Source organism: Drosophila grimshawi, unplaced genomic scaffold, assembly GCF_018153295.1.
Source record: "Drosophila grimshawi isolate 15287-2541.00 unplaced genomic scaffold, ASM1815329v1 contig_848, whole genome shotgun sequence".
Taxonomy (NCBI): Eukaryota; Metazoa; Arthropoda; class Insecta; order Diptera; family Drosophilidae; genus Drosophila; species Drosophila grimshawi.
The window spans coordinates 12,103,040-12,122,757 of NW_025063692.1; the positions used below are offsets into that span (position 1 = coordinate 12,103,040).

General features: G+C 39.3%; 1 protein-coding gene across 1 annotated transcript; it reads left to right on the forward strand.

Annotated features, from left to right (window-relative positions):
- Positions 1-1,553: 1,553 nt before the first annotated feature.
- LOC6565980 lies at positions 1,554-19,183 on the forward strand. The gene is made up of 6 exons (XM_001992566.3): positions 1,554-2,144; positions 15,772-16,070; positions 16,467-16,645; positions 16,979-18,062; positions 18,247-18,870; positions 18,943-19,183. The coding sequence occupies exons 1-6, from the start codon at positions 1,730-1,732 to the stop codon at positions 19,069-19,071; spliced, it is 2,730 nt and encodes a 909-aa protein (XP_001992602.1). The 5' UTR covers positions 1,554-1,729; the 3' UTR covers positions 19,072-19,183.
- Positions 19,184-19,718: the final 535 nt, after the last annotated feature.

Genomic DNA, 19,718 nt, shown 5'->3' on the forward strand with positions numbered 1-19,718 from the left:
TTAATATTGATGTGATGTGCGATGACAACTTGGGAATATAAGCTTAAATTGCTTTAAGCATTCCTTATTGAAATTAAGAATTACTGAGTAAATAATTTGCTCATATTTTTTAATTCATTTTCAATACGAATAATGAATACTGTTGTATTCGTTCCTATTCAGATTCAACTCAGATTCAGATTGAGATTCAGACACCAATCCAACCAAAGGTATTTATTTGTTTTGATTTATGCTCATTGGCCATTGATGTCATTATTCACAAAACTCAATTCAGCTATTCACTCACAATAGCCTAGTTCCTTTAATTGATTGATTTCGAGTTATTCACACAGAGTGGCTCACTTATTCATTCTCCCTTTGGATTATTTTGGTGCTCTTCTCTTTCTCTTTCTTTCTTGCTTTCCGAATTTGTCGTTTTGCTTATTTTTTTGCGGCCAACTTTTGCAATACTTGCATGGCAGCAGCATAACACATAAATACCAACAACAACAATAGCAACAACGACATTCGTTTGTTAACAAAATGCTTATTACAACATCGGCGATGACGCAGGGCTTTTTTTTTCTTTCTTTTTTTTTTTACTGTCCAGCAGCAGCAAGAGTTGTTGCTCTCTATTTGCTTTTGTTGCGCTCTCTTTTGCTCACTCACACACTCTCGCTCTCACTCTTATGGCTCTCAATACCTCGCTCTCTCTCTCTCTCTCTCTCTCTCTCTGTCTGTCGGTCTCTCATTTCTTTTGGCAGCACTTTCAATGCGCTTGTATCAATGGTTAACGGTAAAATTTTGCACTGCCGTCGCTCACTTGCGCTTTCAAGCTCGCCGCTGAGCTTGAGCTTGAGCCGCAGCCGAAGCCTCAGTCAACGTCGCCGTCGCCGTCGCAGTCGGGCCTATGCTGCCGAGATTTTCGGTTGTTGTTGTTGGTTGCTCTCGTGCTGCTGCTGCTGCTGGTGTTGCGCAGCTGCGACTTTTTAGGCTGCGTTTTTGAAATTGTTGGCATATTTTTACAGCTGTCCAAGACGCGCAGCCGCAATTCGTTAACGTGCGTTCATGCCAAGCGGTCGTCGCTTGTCGCAGCTCCCGAAACCTTAAACCTTAATTAACCCCTTCCTGCCCCTTCGACGCGTGTGCAACGCAACGAAAGTAAAAGTGCCAAAAAATAAATGTAAAAAAAAAAAAATACGAAAAATACGACAGCAAAAAAGTAAAAAAAAAACACAACAAAAAACAAACCACAAAACTGAGAAATTCTAACGGTTAAAAGAGCCAAGCGTCGCTTGAGCTGCGCTTATTACACAACTGGCGCCCCAAAAGTGAAGACGAAAAGAAGAGTTTTTTTTTTGGTTTTTTGTTTTCTTTGTATAATGTGTTATAATTAAAAAATCTATACATCTTTTTTTTTGGTTTTTGTCAACGCTTTGCTTTGCTGTGATAATGATTTAAACAAAGTGTGCTCAAAGAAATCTTACAGAAATATTTAGTCACAATAATCAAAAATAAGAAACACACGAAATCGAAACCGATATATATTTTGGGATATTTTTGGAGTGTAAATCATTTTTTTTCTTTTGGTTTTTTCAACATTTTTTCTTGTGATTTCCTGTTGAGTGAAAGTGAAGCACACAGGGCAAGCGACGCGCGTCAAACGTGCCCCATCAATTTGTGGGATATTTGCTTCTTTTTTTTTTGTTTTTTTTTTTTCTATTTGGATTTGTCGTGCATTATTCTTTAAATGATGCGCTTACGCGTGCTGCTGACGGTGGCACTGACGCTGACGCTGGCAGCGACTCTCACAGAGGCGGCCATCAGTAGCCAGGACAACAAGTCCTTGCCGGTCATCATTAACCCCGATCAGCACAATGTCATCAATTTGAGACTACACACAGACAACACCAACACCAACACCAACAACAACATTAACAACAACAGCAACAACAACAGCAACAACAGCAGCAGCAACAGCGACGTCAGCTTCGATCTGACGCGAACGCTGCGTCTGCGCGATGCTCTAAATGTGTTCGATCTGTCGCTGCTGGCGTCGCAGTGGCCACGCCTCGAAACTACACGCATGCTGAGCGTCAACTGCACAAAGGACATGCGCCGTTATCTGCACGGCCTGACGGACGCCAAAATGTGGGCAGTAAAAAGTAAGTGGAAAACCAATCGATAAATCTAACTGCAAATGCGAATCTGGATACGAAATGGAATTGGACCAAGTAAAATCATTTTGTTAATGCAGATATATTCCGAGTACAATTCGATTTGATATACAGAAAATATTGCATCGTTTCTATTAGTTATCCATATAAAAGAAATATATTTTTCGTTGTCGCTTATTGAGTGATCAGGCAGCAACTGGCAAATCACTTTGCATTTAGATTAATATACGCTTTGCATTGATAGCTATTCAAATAGCACACACGCACACACACACACACACACAGATAGACACACACACACACATAGATACATGCATGTGTATTGCATATTTAGATTTCTCGCTGGTTTTGGTTTGGTTTGATTATGAATTGAGCCGCTGTTGTTGCACTGGTGAACGTGTTATTTCTGGCGTGGAGCGCGTTTTGGCTGCTCCGCATTCTCAACATTTTGAGTTGAGATTTCGGATTTATCTATATAGTTGTTGAGATATGCATGCGCCGCTGCAGACGCCAAGGTCGCAATTAGTTCTTGCCGGACTGCGGCGGCAATTTGCTGCAACAACAACAACAATAATAACAACAACAACAACAACAACAGCTCGACTCAATTGTGTGCAGTTTTATTTCTTCTTTTTTGATTTTGATTTGTTGCCCAGCTCAGTTTGAGTTTGAGTTTTCAGTTTTGAATTTTGAGTTTTGCGTGCAGTGTGTTCAGGTTTTTGGCAAATTGTTTGGTCATTATGTCAGCACCCCGTGTCAGTTTTGAACAATGGCCCCTAACTATAATTGGATATTGCACATAATGCAATACAATACTCAGTTAAGGCACCGTTCACTCCTGACCAAATTTGTTGGCCAACAACGGCTTAACAACAACAACAACAACAACAACAACATGCTGCCCAATTTAATTTCGTCTACTCATGCTAACTGTCTATCTTTCAAAATTTGACTAGGTACTGCATCTAATTGCTGAGTATTTGAACATATCACAACATATCTCGCAATACTGACCCTTTTTTTCTTTCTTTAAATCAAAAACAGCATTAATCACCCTGTCAAATGAATGGCATTAAAGCGCTGCCAACTTAGCCACATTAACAAGCAACTTCAACATCTACTTGCGTCTAAAGGCAAGTTTTAAAATGCAGATTCGGTGGTAGAAAAAAACCAAAAATACTTTTTGTCTTCTGCCTTTGAGAGGAACTGCAAGCTGCAAGTTTTGCACTGCTTGCTTGCTAGTTGCGCCGCTTGCACTGCTTGCACTTCAGTGGCGATTCAACGTTGCAGCAGCTGCAATCAAAAATATTATGAATATATGTTGTACGACTAGTTTTTGGTTTGATTCGATTTGGCTTTTGCTGTGTTGTTGTGTTGCTCCACGTTGCAGATGGCACGCCCCCTTGGCCGCCTCACACCGACCACTGACCAAGTGAGTGAGCAGCTGACCAGCTGACCAGCTGACCAACTGGTAGACTGACTGACCAACTGACTGACCGACTGACTGCCTGACTGAATAAGTGAATGAATGAGTGAGTGTCTGTTGTCCACACTCTTTGCGACGGTTATGCAATCAATTAACACAAAATACCGTCAAAGACAAAGCGAAAGAAAAAGAAAAGCGAAAGAAGGCAACGGCAAAAATTGAAGTCTTTCATTCGCTTAGTTTCTTTCCAAAGTTTCACTAAGTGTAACTAAAAATGACCAACAACAACAAAATAGATGGCGTTCAAAGCTTGCGCCCAGTTTAAATATTATTCTAGCTTTTATTCCACAAGTATTCGTATTGGCGTCTATTCATTCATTTATAACTGGCTTATAATTGTGATATAAGCGCTTTTGCCGCTGACCACATCGTTCTTTAAGATCTGACCAGCCACTTTAATGGCCAAGATCAATGGCCAAGCAATGCGGTTGAGTTTTCTTTTTGGCAATTGACTTTACATACCCGAACCCCACAGCCAAATGGGACTTTTTGGTTTGTCATAAAATGGTAATATCTTTAATATAAAGATTTGATTACATATTTAATTTTATATTTGATATTTCGCTTATACTATAGCTATAAAATATAATATAATACAATAATTTCCAATTTCTTACAACATATTTAATATAAAATGAATATTAATTTGTATTTTTTTTTATTTGGAAACGTTCTGAATGAAGTCATACCACAATTCCTGATTATTATAGTATCTGACAAGACGTTTTCAAATAAGAGGATTATTAGAATTAAATTGAATTTGAATGTAGATTTTTATGAATTTTTGCCAGATATTAAACAATTCTTGAATTAGATAAAAACGAATTTGATTAACTGCTTTCAAGCAAATTCTAACTGCGAGTTTGCTGTTGAGATATGCATTTGATAACTTGTTCATCGGGTTCGGGTATATGTCAAGTCGGGCCAGCTTTACTTTTAGGCTCTACGTGCGTTCTGACTTGTTGTTGTTGTTGCTGTTTATTTTGTTGTTGTTCTTATTGTTTTTCTTAGTTGCAACTACGCTTGGTTGCTTTGTCTGATTGCTGCAATCGATTGCTGTTGCTGTTGCTGCTGCTGCTGCCGGCCGACAATTGCCACCAACTGTTGCTTCCGCTGCCGCTCGCCACCTCTCCCCATATCTTTGTTAATAGCTGTCTTTGTTTGGTTAGCGCTTTTGCAGCTTGGCGACTTAGTTGAAGGCCAAACGTTTTAGCCATGGCTGGCTTGGCTCGGCTTGGCTGGTTCTGGGCCACGGCATATGTGGAAATCCTGGCAATGAAATACCTCTAAGAGCACAACACCAGAAAAAAAAAACCATTCCATATAGCGTCAAATAGAGCAGACATGATTTGTTTAGTAATCAAGCCCATCATTTTCATTCTACAAGGTCGATTTTTCTAAAATTGCACATATCGAAATATAAAATCGGAATTTTTCCATCTTTTTGTACAGTTGAATGAGCGCAGAAATTACCTAAATCCAGCAAATATTAATAATTTTCTTTTACTGGGAATTTGGGCAAACGAAAAGTTATTTAAGAAACAACATTTTTGGGCTTATTTTAATTCCTAAGAAATTGTTGTTGACTTTCTTATTCTAAGCACTTTTGCTTTAGTTCTTGATCGCTGCTCTCTGCAAGTCTTTGGCACTTTTTTCGATTCTAACTTTTGTCAAACAAAAGAGTTTTGAGGCTTAAAGAGGAAGTGTAAATGTTTGCTTTAACAATCATTAACAGCATTAGGCCCAATGCGAATGATCATTAATGTGTGTGTGTGTGAGTGTGTGTGTTGTGCAAACTTCCTACTCGTGGCTTTCACAGCTTATCGGGCCTTTTTAACTTTCCAGGAAACATGACGCGCGTTACAAAAACACCGGCTTTTTTTGGCCACAATTGCAATTGGCCATTAGCAAATCCCAATAGTTGACCTCGTCTTGCATTTCACAAAAAAAAGGCAATGTTAAGCAAACCAAACAATAAACACACACACACACACACACACAGACACACACAAATCATAATGAAAAGCCAAAATTGTCGTTGGCCAACTTGTCCGTCTTATTGGCCAGCTACCAAAATTGGCAAAGCGACTTCTTGCAATATGCGCGACTCGTGCCTGGCCTGTTTTCGATGTTGCTTGTATTGTTTTTGTTGTTGGTCATTAGCTTAGACACAATAGCCGCATTTTTAGGCCAATATACTTAGCCGACTTTTAGCTGAAAAGGGGCTGTTCGAAGCGGCTTTGTGGGTAGGCTGAGGAGGAGGGGGGAGTGGCTTAAGGAGGGAGGGGGAAACCTGCAGTTACCAATTACAGTCTTTGTGCAAAATGAAACGTCACGCAACATAATTTCTACTGCTTTCCCATTGTTGTTGCTGTCCGTTGTAAATATCAACAATAAAGCAATATGAAAATGAAGAAGCAGACAGACAGGCACAAACACACACACACACACACAAGCACACACACACACACACACAGCGGCACACACAAATTGCACAACAAATAAACACGGCAAGTCAGCGCATGTTGTTATTGTTGTTGCTCTCGCTGGAATGTAAAGACAACAGCAACATTAACATTAAAATCAACAGCAATAACAATAACAATAACAACAACAACAACAACAACAACCACTGCAGATAAGCGCCGACGCCGAAGCTTATGTAATTTAACTTTAATTTTGTTTGATTGTTGCAATGTCTTGCAGTTTTTTTTTTTCGTTGTTTTTATTATTGTTGTTGGCAAAAATGAAATTATGGCCCAAAGCAGGCAAATGTGCGTTTGCCTTGCTGCTGCTGTTGTTGTTGTTGTTATTTTTATTAGCAGCAATAACGGTCAATGTGTGGCATCTGTGAGTGTTTGTGTGTGTTTGGAACACTTTCAACTTTGACCGAGTTTTTCCGCCATGCGTTTTATTTTCATTTATGTTTTCAGTTTATCAGTTGCTGTTGTTTGTTTTGTTTTGTTTTTTTTCAGCCTGCCCCACACACACACACTAAAGACTTAGGCAACAAACTTGCAACGAACTTGCCACGGCTTAGCGGAGCTCAGGCAACACTGTTTGCAAGCGCGCAATTAACGCAATTCAACTTGGCATTTGATCATGAATTATGGCCTAAAACTCTGTGGCAATTGGCGTCTTAAGAAACCAGTTAGCTTCTGCCCAGTTAACACGCTTTAGCCAAGGCTTACTTAGTGCTAAATATGTGCAAGCAGGATAGAATCAATAGATTAAATGCAATCAATTATTTTGTTAAAAACAAAGCTTTTATTTTGCAATTTGCACAGCATCATTTTCAGCGAATGCATTTTGTAGGCCTACAACAACTATTCATCTTACTTATAAACTTAAATAATAAAATTCAAGCAAAGCGGAGATGTTTGCATAATATTATTAAAGTATTTTTGTGACTAACACAGATTTTGCGGCTAAGGATGCGAACCAGTTTCTGCATGAATCAGTTTACATAAGTTCACTCTATGAATTTGGTTTTATCATTTTTATTATTTTTGTTTTTTGTTTTTTGTTTTTTTTTTGGCAAACAGACACAATATTTGCACTTGAGTTGCACTTTGGGCCTGGCCAAAAGAGCTGGTTGACTAATGTGAGTTTGGCTGGCGAATACAAAACTGCGTAAATGACGGCACCAATTTTGAGATACCGTCAGATCGACAGATCGTCAGATCGTCAGATCGTCAGTTCGTCAGTTCGTCAGATCGTCAGATCGACGATGTCTCGCCTGAAATGGAATTACGAATTGCGAATTGTGAGTTAAAAGTTACGAGCTACGAGCTACGAGCTAAGAGTTACGAATTAAGAGTTACGAGTGCGTTGTGTAAACTTATGATGGCCAAAGAGACGTTCCCATCATCATCATGATGATCATCATCTTAATCATCGTCAGCTTCATTATGCAGTATCGTAGATGCTCACATAATCCATTTGTTGTATATATATATATATATATATATATGTGTGAGTGTCTGCTTAGGGCATACGGAATGGCCAGCGTTTATCGCTATTGTTATCGTAATTGCAATCGTTAATCGAATCGGTTTTCAAGTTTAATACGCAACTTGGTCTTCGATTTTTAATCAAGCGATTTCTATGTCGCACTCGTTGCATTCAATTGAAGGTCAATAGACGACTATAGATTTTAGACTCTAGACTACATAATATAGTATATATATATATATATATATACCGTTTATATATAGTGTATACTATCGGCTAGAGTTTTAGTTAGTTGTCTTCAAGTGCATTCCCAGACGAATGTTTGCCCCGTTTTTGGATACTTTGACACTGAGCGGTCGAGGTAAAAGTATCGCAGAGTAAAAAGCACTTCCGTTGGGCAAAGCATTTGCGCGACGTGTTTTGCATTTGGAAAACAAACACTTATGAAATTTGCTAATTGCAATTTTGCATGCCGCTCTATTTTTGGGGTTATTGACCATAATCGCATTTTTTCTTTCTATTTCTATTCGGCTTAATTGCGCACTTAAGACGTCCATTTAAAGTGGGCGTGACTGATTATATAACTGATTATGTGCACAAAAAATACGAAATTTAATTTCAGAAAGAGACAGAGACAGAGAGAAAGGTTTTCGTAATGGGTTATTACGTGCCAAAATCTAATAAAAAATTTATGGTTCTGTGTCGTAGATTATGCTTTCAAAGGGTGTTTAGCCTGACAATAAATTTACTATCTCAGAAGTTTATGAGTTCTTACATTTATGACTTTGAAGTTTCTAATCATAGTCTACAAGTCCAAAGGGTTCGACATAGTTCAGTGATCAAGAATGCTTCACTTACCTTTTTATCTTCAACAATGAATCGCTTAAGAAAATACTCAAAAACTAGCTGAGGCATTCTTGAAGAACTTGTAAGATAATATAGCTATTTTATAAAGTAAAAATTAATTTTCCATTATTACTATCAGTGTTTTGTGCATTTTCATGATGACTTTTGGCATTTGCGTTCGTTCACAAGTTCATCGCAAGATTATTGCTTTGGCTAATTATAATGCCAGTGCAAATGACTGAGGCAGCGAACGCGATTCGAAGTGCTGTTAATGGCACCAAGAAATGCAGCCCTGAAAATGCGCTTAACTACTATATATATATATATATGTGTCTGTGTGTGTGTGTGTGTATGTATATAGATGCCATATTGATTCAATCTGGCACGCACATTACGCAAAGCACACCAACAAAACAAAATACTGTCCATTGCCACGTGTCCGAAGACAGTCTGAAGACAGAGCGCAGCAGCAGCGGAAATGTGGCGGACGGGTCGGGAGAGAGGGGGAAGTGAAGTTGGCGGTGGAGGTGGAGGTGGACGTGGAAGTGGAGGTGGGGTCTGATCAAGTGAAATACCAGTTAGTCATCAACCGAAAAAAATATAAACGGGTCGACAATGGCAATGGCGCTGTAGCTGTAGCTCAAAACTGAAGCTGAAGATGCAGCTGACCTTGTGCTGAATCTCCAAAAAAAAAAAAAGAAAAAAAAATGCTGCGAGCCGAAAACGTGTGTGTGTATTTGTATGTGTGTGTGTGTGTACCTATATATGAAATGGAACTCAAATTAAAAAGAAACTAAACCAAACAGAAAATGAAAAAAAGATACACGTAACACACACACACACGCACACAGAGACAGAGACACTCCCTTCCTCCCTGCCTCTCGCGCACTCTCTCTGTCACTCTGTCACTCTCTCTCGCTCTCCCTTTCGCCTAAAGTGGAGCACAAATTTGCTGTCAATGTTCGCGAAGCTTTCGCCAGCGGCAAAATCTCATACTCATAATAAATTTGTTGTTGTTGTTGTTGTTGTTGTTGTTGGTGCTTTAGAGATGATGACAGTTTCAGACTCAATTGTCAACAGTTTGGCAATGTCGCCCACAGCAACAACTATTGCACTTGAACTCCAGCAACAGCAACAGCAACTCCAACAACATCAGCCCTAACAACAACATTGACATTGAAACTCTGCATTACAAATCGAAGCAACAGCAGCAACAGCAATAACAACAACAATGACAGCAACATCTCAACAACTCAACGATGTCTCCAATTCAAGACCTGAATAACAATCGTTGCTCAGGCATCGCGGCAATTGTTTGCTGTTAAGCAGGAAGTTAAATATCTGATGATTGCCCGACGGGAAGATTGACAGATTGGAGCATCAGACAGGCAGCCAGCCAGCCAGCCAACCAGCCAGCCAGGCAGACAGCCAGCCAGCCAGACAGCCAGCCAACCAGCCAGCCAACCAGACAGCTAGCCAGACAGCCAGCCAGACAGACAGTTAGCCAGGCACGAAGGCGCTTAGATAGTCTTTGTAGACGCGTCTTCAAGCTTGACAATTATCAAAGTGCGTGCCTTAACTTTGATGTGACTCAATTAGGCAAAAACAACACAGCAACAACAACGATCAATTGTGTCTCGAGATATTTAAGCAGCTCACTTCTTAGGTTTAGATCCATAAAGTTGATTAGCCTTTATTTCTGACCAGTTACAGATCACTTTGAGTAACGATTAGAAACCACCCATTCGATTATCGTACTCAGTTTGATTCGTTATCAGTATCAGCAAAGAATATAACAAAGTCTATAGTAAAGTAAACAAGTATTAGTAGAGCTTAGCTATAATATCAAAGATTAACTAAAGGCGAATAGAAGCCACAAAACTCGACAGCTAAACGAACTGTTCCAACCTCGCTTCAGACCTCCAACTAAATGTGCAACACACGCCTCTGATTACCCATCTGTAAGTTTACTGACTCAAAGTTCTTAAATTGTCGTTATGCCCAAAATTGCAGTCAAAGTTCACGTTTTTAATGCCTCACAATAAACCCTAAGTTGTTGGTCATTATTTGAAGTAGTAAAAAAAAAGAAGAAATTAAAATTAAAATGTTAAAATGAAAAGGAAAATGAAAAGGAAAATGAAAACAGTACACCTTGAAAAGCAGTTAGGTAATCGAATTGATGACTGAAATTCCATAACAAATTCCACAAGTTCAGTAATGCGTAGAGATATTGTCGAGAATCGGTTGGCAAGATTGCGAAACTGTTTATAGTAGATATGTTTATTATATCTATCTGACTATATCTGAGTATCAGTGATCTAAGGCACAGATTGTTTATATGATCTCAGTTGCTCAAGTGCTTGGACAGAAGTCTTGAAACCGTTTACCTGCTGGCACAGCGATATTTTGCTATTGAATTTGTTTATACAGACAATCAGAGAGATCTGGACAATAACAAGAATATGAAATTTAAAAAATACGAACATTCAGCAGACCATTTATCTATATATACAGCCTGTTTCTAAAGATAATCAACATTCGTAGCTAACCAATCGAATGGAACTAATATATCTGTTTAGTTATATACATCGCGATCTTAGCCAAAAGATCGCTTGGAACGCATTTAACACTGAAAATCCACAATCATGATTATCTACATGATACTGCGTCTATAAGATAATTCTGAATATATTTACCAATGATATTGAGCTCAAGTTGAGTTTTCCAGGGCGTTGGCCGTAGGCTACATTAAACATTTACAAAATACTTAGATACTTGGATACTTATTGGCTGCTAGGCTAAAAGATATATCAGTACAAAAACTTTTACAGATTCGTTGAGTAGTTTTTGAGAAACTTAATTATATTGATTATATATCTGGAGAAATCTTCAAATAATTAAATATGATTACCAAGTACTCTTCTGACAACATTTTTCGAAATTCCATCGAAATTTTTTTCTCAAATTTACACAATTCTGTTCGGAATTGTTAAGAACCAACAGAATTTCTTGACTATTTACTTAGGTCTTGAGCCTTACGAATTACAATATTGTGTACAAAGATCTTTTCACACTTATTTATTGACTAAGTCGGACAGTTTGACAGTTTTGCTGGAACATAGGCATCGTATTGATATTGTCCCATCATTTGGTTGACAATCGATTAGAGATTTGCTTAGTATTTGTATTGACTTTAATAAATTTGACACCGCAAGTGGCAAAAATCGGAAAAGTTCTTTGGCTTCTTTGGCATAAGCATTATAATTTTTGGATTGGCTGGATCGTATCCCGTCTAAAAGACAAATCCCACGTAAAAACCATTAATCAAATTCAAAAACTGAAATACGTCAGCTGAGCAGTTTTTGGGCATGCAAAAAAAATGTATTAATTGCTCGGGAAAACGATTGCAAATGCGATTTCAAAACATAAAAAATAAAACATAAACAAAATAACAATAATCATATTTGTTTATGGGACTGCAAATGGTTCTGACGCACGTTTGTTGTTGCATTAATTACATGCTTTAAATTTGAGACGCGTAGCAAATAAAAAAATATAACAAGAAATGAACACAAAACGTTTTTATTTTTTTATTGTTTTGCATTTTTTTCTCTTTTTTTTTGTTTTTGTTTCATTTTTGTAACTTTTTTTTTGCAAACCTTTCGCAATGGGCGGCAGTTTTATAATAATAGTAATAATAATAAGTGTCAGACGACTATACAACTACTTATTTGTTGCTGTTATTTCGGTTGTGGTTGCTATTGTTGTTGTTGCTGTTGTTGCTGTTGTTGTTGCTGTTCGTGTGTTAAGCACATTATTTATTATTATTTTTTTGTACAACGTTTCATCAATCAAACACACCAAAAATTTCAACAGCTCATTTTTTTTTTTTGTCGCTGTCATTTTATTGCGCCCTCGGGGCGTGGTACATACTCTTCCCCCCATCCTTTGTTGCTGTTGTTGTTGTTGTTGTAGTTATTGCTGTCGGTTTGTGCTGTAATCGGTTTTAGTGTTAACACCTTTGTTGCGCAGGCGCCGTCGACCCGATTCAGATAAACCCCAATGCGATAACAATTTTTTTCTTGGATTTTTTTTCTCTCCAACCTCCACAGACTCTGCCTTAACCTCCAAGTCTTGCCCAAACGCCTTCTCCTATGCGCCCTCTTACCCCCAACTCCTCCCCCGCCCCTTCTTCCTCCTAATTATGACAAGTTGCTGATTGTTTTCAATTGGCGATTTCATTGACAGCCAAATAGCACTGAGAAAAAATAAAATAAAATAAAAAAAAAGCAGCCAGCAGAAGAAGAGAAAGAGAAATACCCAATAATTGAGCATAACAAGTAGCTGACAGCTATGAAACCTGACGCCTAATGCATGTTTAGCTTCCTATAGACAATACTGATTCTCAGTTGGGCGACAATTATTTAGCCACATATTCAACACGAGTCTTCTTTTACTCTCTCAAGGTGTGAGCATGTTATATATGCCACCAAATATGCCACACTTGCTGTGTGGTCAGGTCAGATAGGGTATTAGATGGTCGCCAGGCGCTGTCCGCTTAGCTGTTCACTAAAAACAGAAATTATTGTCAGCAAAGTTGTGAACAACTCTTGGATTTGTTTATTTCTAATTGTTTATCAACAAAATCATATTCTTTAAATTGTTAACAAACATCACTTCCAGTTGATATGCTGAAGCATGAATGCCAAATATAAATTATACATTTTCGAAACTTATAAACGCTTGTACTTGTCTATTTTATTGTGACTGCATGGCTAAAATTGAATTTAAATATTCCATTTAGAGTTGACTTTCAATAGTTTTTCTTTGCAGGAATAAATTCAAATTAATATTTGTTTATTACTTGCAACAAAGTGAATGATAACTTTTACAAGATTTAATATATTATGAATTAATAGAGTAACTTAAGTATATTACGTGAGTGGTAATTTGGGGGAAATTGAACTTGAGAAACTTCGTTTTTGCTAGACTATCACGTTTTCACTCAGCTATTTCCGCTGTAAGCCAAATTCAACATTGACCTAAGCACTTAGTAATATATTTTTAAGCGATTTAAATGGGGTTCGTGATTAAATCAATGTGCTTTATGTTTACAGTTAATATACAAGAAATGTGGTATGATCATGATTTTGTGAGTTTTCGGTATTATCTCAAAAATGATTTAAGTCAGGTTTTATTAATAGATATATCAAAGTAACATTCAATTAACCTCGCAGCTGTTAACTGCTTGGACACTGATTAACTACCGTAACTACCATTCCAATTGGACAAGTTTTTTTTGTGCATTTTTTTTTTTGTTTTTGTTTTTTTGGTTTTTGTTTTGTTTGGGATCTTGAGTGTGCAGCGAAGAAAGACCTTGTCACTAGACAAGAATTGATATGGGTAAAGCAGCGAGTACATGCGAGTACATGAGGCAAAAAACCGAAGTGTTTTTCTTATGTTTTACTTAGTGTATTGCAGCTGGGGTTAAACGGTAGTCAAGAAGAGACCTAAGAGTGTGTGGTCCATAGACCATAGACCACCTGGTTGGGTCTGGCTGACATTTTCCGGCAGTTCGCTTTGGTATTAAGTCATGTACGCAATCACCTTGATGAAGAGCCCGTCCGTGTCTGTCGCATTGGAGTCTGTTTTTTGGTCACTGCTGCTGTTTCATCGGTTGATCATTTTTGTTAAACGCTTGAATGACACGTTCAATTGAATATGAGACATACAACAAAATAAATTTAAAAAATAAAAATACAACTACATCAACATCAACAAACAAACAAGCAAATGGACAAATAAAAACCGAAATCTGACTAGTTAGAGGTCCCACCACAGATTCGAGCTGAGGTCTTCAGCTGTTACCACCAAAAAACTATATAAAAGACTGGCCTAACAATTACATAAAAGCCAAAGCAACAACACCGACCAGCCGAAATCAAATGACCTCAATCGCAAATTAAACTGAAAAGCAAAAAAAAATAAATAAAAAATAGTAATAAAAATAAAAATATACACATTACAAAAATTAAAAAGGTATAGACAAGGAGAGGGAGATTGGGTGGGGCTGTTATAGGGAAAAAAGGTTTTTGATGCAAGCAAAAATAGGTCAACGATTTTTTGGCACATTTTTTAACAGCTGGCCGAGAATTGATTTTATTAAATGGAGGCTAATTTAAACGATATGTGATATATGGCTTCATCAATTAACACTGCCTCAAGTTAAGTAATTCTCCTTGTATTTAGCATTTAGTGTAGCTTATTGCCAAATTATATCCCAATCTTTCCCCGCTCCTCGTGCTCGTCAGCAAGCCCAAACTGCATTTGCTGCAGACTGGGCAAAAGGCTACTGACTACTTCATGGTCATGGCCATTGGCGCACTCAATCAGCCCACTGGCCGATCACAGCATTTGCCAGCACCGCCCGTTTGCAGCCCCTTTGCAGCCCCTTTGCAGCTTCGCCCCACATTCAAAATAGATGTTGCGTATGGTTTTGACGAGAGGAGAAGTACAATAAATAAACACTCCAAAAAGTTGTCAACTGAAATGCCAAAAAGTGTGCAAAAACAACAACAACAAGTTGTTGCCTCACAGTTGCAGCTTCAGATTTTGTTATGTTTTCAGTTACGAATTCAGCAAACTGGTTACTACAACAACAGCAACAACAACTGCAACAACAGTTGCTGGCCAACCAGCCAACTGGTTACAAGATAAAAAAGAAAAACAATAACAACATCAAACAACAACAATAAACAGCAAAATCACTGTGCAAATAATGCAGGGGAAGATCGCATGATAAAAAAAAATACAAATCTGGAAATCCACAGGCTGTGCGCGCAACATGTTGCAAGCAGGGAGAGTGCAGTGCGGGGGAGGGGATGTGGAGGCGAAACTGAGGCAAGCAACATTATATAATAAACTGCAGTCGCCGCAGCAGCAAAAGCAACTTTTCACACACACCAAACAAAAAGAAACCAAGAAAAATAAGTAAACAAGTAGGAGTGAGCCCGACTAGCAGATACCCTGTATGCCGCAGAAAAAACTTACACACAACGCTGTAATTTAACTTCTAAAAAATTTTCGTATTAATATCACAAGGCATTGATGCGATATAATAGAAAATTTCGAAAAACTGCAGGTTGAAAACCATTTATAAACGTATTTGAATGGTTACAGGGTATTGAAGAAGGAGAGCCAAAAGTGAAAGAAGGCGATGTAGGGATTGGCACAGCCGGGCTTACATGAATTAAACATGCCCTTCTCTTTAAACAATTTTTTATTTTGTTTTTCTTATTTTTTTTTCTTTGACTTTTTTGTCCGTTTCAGTGGACGATGCTTCCGGCCATTATACATCCGGTTTCTTCTATGGCAACAACTACTGGATGGGTTCGTTGGCCCTTTGCGATGCTATTTACGATGGCAGCAGCACCCTCTCCGGCGACTCCAGCACCGCCAGCAGCAACAAAAGTGATAGCAAGGACACCAAGGATAATCGCAACAACGGTCTGCCCTTTGCCGAGGCCTATGCCGAGGCCTACAGCAGCGTCTACAATGCGCCGCCTCCATTTGTGCCCGGGTTCTACGTGCTCAAGATGCAGCTGAATGAGACGATGCCAACGCAGATGGTAAGCGAACTTATCCAACTATTCGCCAGTCGAAGCGATAATTAATCAATTCAATAAAGTTAACAGAGTAGTAACTAAGCACACAACTAATTGATGTCAATCGAAAAGCTTCTTTATTGCAAATTGTGTTCAAATCACTTATCAATCTTGTTGGGCTTATGTTAATACTTCAAATCCGATCCCTTTTTGTAGTAATTAATAGAAACAATGCTTCTTCGGCCCTTTTGATCTCAAATAATTGTATTTGCTTATCAACTCCTTAACTTATCAATAACTCTATCCTAAACCATCTTCTTCCGTTTACTTTGCTTGTCGCAACTCGGCTGTTAAGATTGGAACTATAGATTTATATATTTGTTATAATATCAATTGTTAACGTGTCTTTCTCTCTCGTAGCTGCGCACCCTTTATATGGGCATGTGTCTGCCATCGAGTTGCAGCATTGCCGACGTGCATCAGATGAGTGGCTATGCTCGTAGGGATTTACCCAGTCGGGAGCTGAGGGTTCTGGACATACGGGTGCCGACGGACAAGGAGTTTAACATTTGGTCAGACAAGACCTTCTGCTTGTTGCTGTAAGTAATGCAATCGCTTCAATCACTATTTCGATAGCCAAACAAAACTCACTTTCAAAAATAAATGGCGCTAATGCTGAGCACAAACACAGTGTGAGTTTTTAACTTGGCTTTAAGCATTAGCGGCCCCCAAATATGTATATACATAAAAAGCGAAACTATCCATTCGGGTGCCAACCAGACCCTCCCTTTTTTTTTTATTTATTTTCTTATTTGTGTAGCTAATTAACAAAGCTCTACCGATCTCCTCTACCCTCTCTTTTCTCTCTCTCTCTCTCTCTCTCTCCCTCTCTTGCTCTCTCTTTCTCTATGTGTATTCTGTGTCGTCTTTAGTGTTGTCTCTTGCATTGTGCTGGGTTTGATTTGCTGCGGCACCCTCTACGAGATCTATTTGACACGCCAGCTGCAGGAGGCACTGCGTCTGCAGGACAAGGAGATGATGAACAACAGTGAGACGAGCTCGGGCATTGGGTGTGCCTCCTCCGACTACAGTGACACGATGACCGCCCACGATGAGGCCCTAAAGCAGTCGGGTCAATCGGATTCGCTGAAACAGCTCGATCAGCTGGTGCTCAATCTGCCACCCAATGCTGACAATGATAGCGGCAATGGTCTGGCTCTGCATCATCATCACGAGCTGGAGCTGGAGGATCATCATCATCATCATCATCATCACGATCATGATCATGATCACGAGCTGGAGCTGGCGCATCATCATGACCATGAGCGGATGACGCAACTGCAGAGCGTTAGTGCCAGCGGCAGCAGCAGCGGCAGCATCACCAAAAATAACAACAAGAACAACAGCAACTCCGATGAGCACTTGGAGGGTCATCTGCATGAGCCGGAGAAACTGAGCATCTACTCGGAACTGCTATTATCCTTCTCGGCCATCACGAACTTCAATGCGATCTGTGATCGAAATGTGGGCGCCGACACGATACCCTGCATTCATGGACTGCGCGCCTTCAGCATGGCTTGGGTCATCTTGGGGCATACGTGCATTGTGGTGTTCAAGTACTCCGACAACATGGAGATGCGCAAGGAGGTCGAGCAGAACTTCTTCTTTCAGGCGATCACCAATGGGCCATTCAGTGTCGACACGTTCTTCTTCATCTCCGGCTTCCTCATCTCGTATCTGTACTTCCGCACGAATGCGAAGGGAAATCTGAACAAGCTGAGCAAGGGCGCCAATGAGTTTACAGCTGGTACCGCTCACTTTTTTGGACTGGTCGCCTATCGGTTTATGCGCCTCACCGCCCCCTATCTGTTCGTCCTTGGCGTCGTTCAGGTGACAATGCGCTATCTGGCTGCCTACTCTATATTCGATCCGCCCACAATGGATCACATCACCTGCCCGGATTACTGGTGGCGCAACATACTCTACATCAACACCCTGTTTCCAGTTGATGAGATGGTAAGATGCTCACTTATCCATAATATATATATACATATAAGTCAACTTACAATTCTGATCAGATCAGAAAATCTAGCTGAGCTAATAAGAAATTATCACAGATGCTGGACACATTTCTCAATTAATCAAACCTTCTCTCTCTCTCTCTCTCTCTCTCTCTCTCTCTCTCTCTCTCTCTCTGCAGTGCATGTTGTGGAGCTGGTATCTGGCTAATGATACACAATTCTATATGATCGGCGCAATTATTCTGATTGTGGGCGTGCGCCACTTCAAACTGTCTGCGATAACGACTCTGGTGTTTCTGGTGCTGTCGTGGATAACGACGGCAGTGATTGCCTTTACGAACAACCATCGACCCAACACCGATGACCCCCTCGCCCTTTTCGACAAGATCTACGATAAGCCCTGGACCAGACTGGGCCCATATCTAATTGGCATGGCCGTCGGCTGGATACTGTTCCGCACCAATTGTAAAATCCGTTTGCCTAAGCTGACTGTGGCCACTGCCTGGACTCTGGCCATGCTGAATCTGTTCGTCCTGGTCTTTGGGCTGTATCGGACGGATCTCTCTCAGTTTATGGCCGCCGCTTACAGTTCGCTGAGTCATTCGGCGTGGGCGCTATCCCTGGCATGGATCACCATCGCCTGCTCGACGGGCTATGGCGGCTATATCAATTCGTTGCTCTCCGCCCCCTTTCTCTATCCCTTCTCCCGTGTCACCTACTGTGCCTATCTGGTGCATCCCATCGTCATACGCTCGATGGCCCTCAACTCGGATGCGCCACTGCACCTTGGCGGCGATTTGATGGTAACTTCAAAACTCTCTCTCTCTCTGTCTCTCTTTTTGGATTATAATTCTGATGTTCTTCTGTATTTACAGGTCGTCATGTTCTTTGGTCTATCGGTCGCCTCCTATTTCCTGTCCTTTGTCGTCTCGATGTCCTTCGAGGCGCCGGTGGTCACAATGCTGAAAATCTTGTCACCTAGTCGAAAAAAACGTATCGCCTAAGCCGGCGTCCCATCACTCTATTTATGCGTTATACTATACTATAAACGAGTACATACTATATAAAAACATATACCATATAGACAACCTTTCCCATTCAAACATACCCCACTCATGCATATATATATATATATATATATATATATATATATATATAAATATATATATATACCTAATATTCTATTGGAAACTTATCTATTCCCTTCGTTTAGCACATTCCCAATTGTCCACATATTTATAGCATCGATTGTTCATACATACATACCCATATATATATATACATATATATCTATCTCTGTCTCTATCTCTATCTTTAACTAACTCCATCTCTGCTTAGTCGATTTTTATTAATTCATTTCGCATTCCACAGACTTGTATTTGCCTCTATCTTTTCTTCTTAATTATTTTTTTTTTGTTTCATAATGTGTACATTTTAGTCGTTTAATTTATTCCAAAGGTTTGGAAATTTTGTGCGTGACGAAAAGTAATAGTACTTAATAGCTATAATTATAAACATAATATACATATGTTAAACAAAAAATCACAACTCTAGTACCTAATTTTACAAGTTCATGTTGTATATATACTATATATGTAATGTGTATAAACCTTTAAATAAAACAGCTACCAAATAAAAATAAGAACTTTAA

Bases quoted from the DNA above. Each gene is read 5' to 3' on its own strand.
- LOC6565980 (XM_001992566.3), top strand. From the start codon at position 1,730: ATGATGCGCTTACGCGTGCTGCTGACGGTGGCACTGACGCTGACGCTG. The intron at 16,646-16,978 runs GTAAGTAATGCA...TGTCGTCTTTAG, and splicing joins AAGACCTTCTGCTTGTTGCT to TGTTGTCTCTTGCATTGTGC. The intron at 18,063-18,246 runs GTAAGATGCTCA...CTCTCTCTGCAG, and splicing joins TGTTTCCAGTTGATGAGATG to TGCATGTTGTGGAGCTGGTA.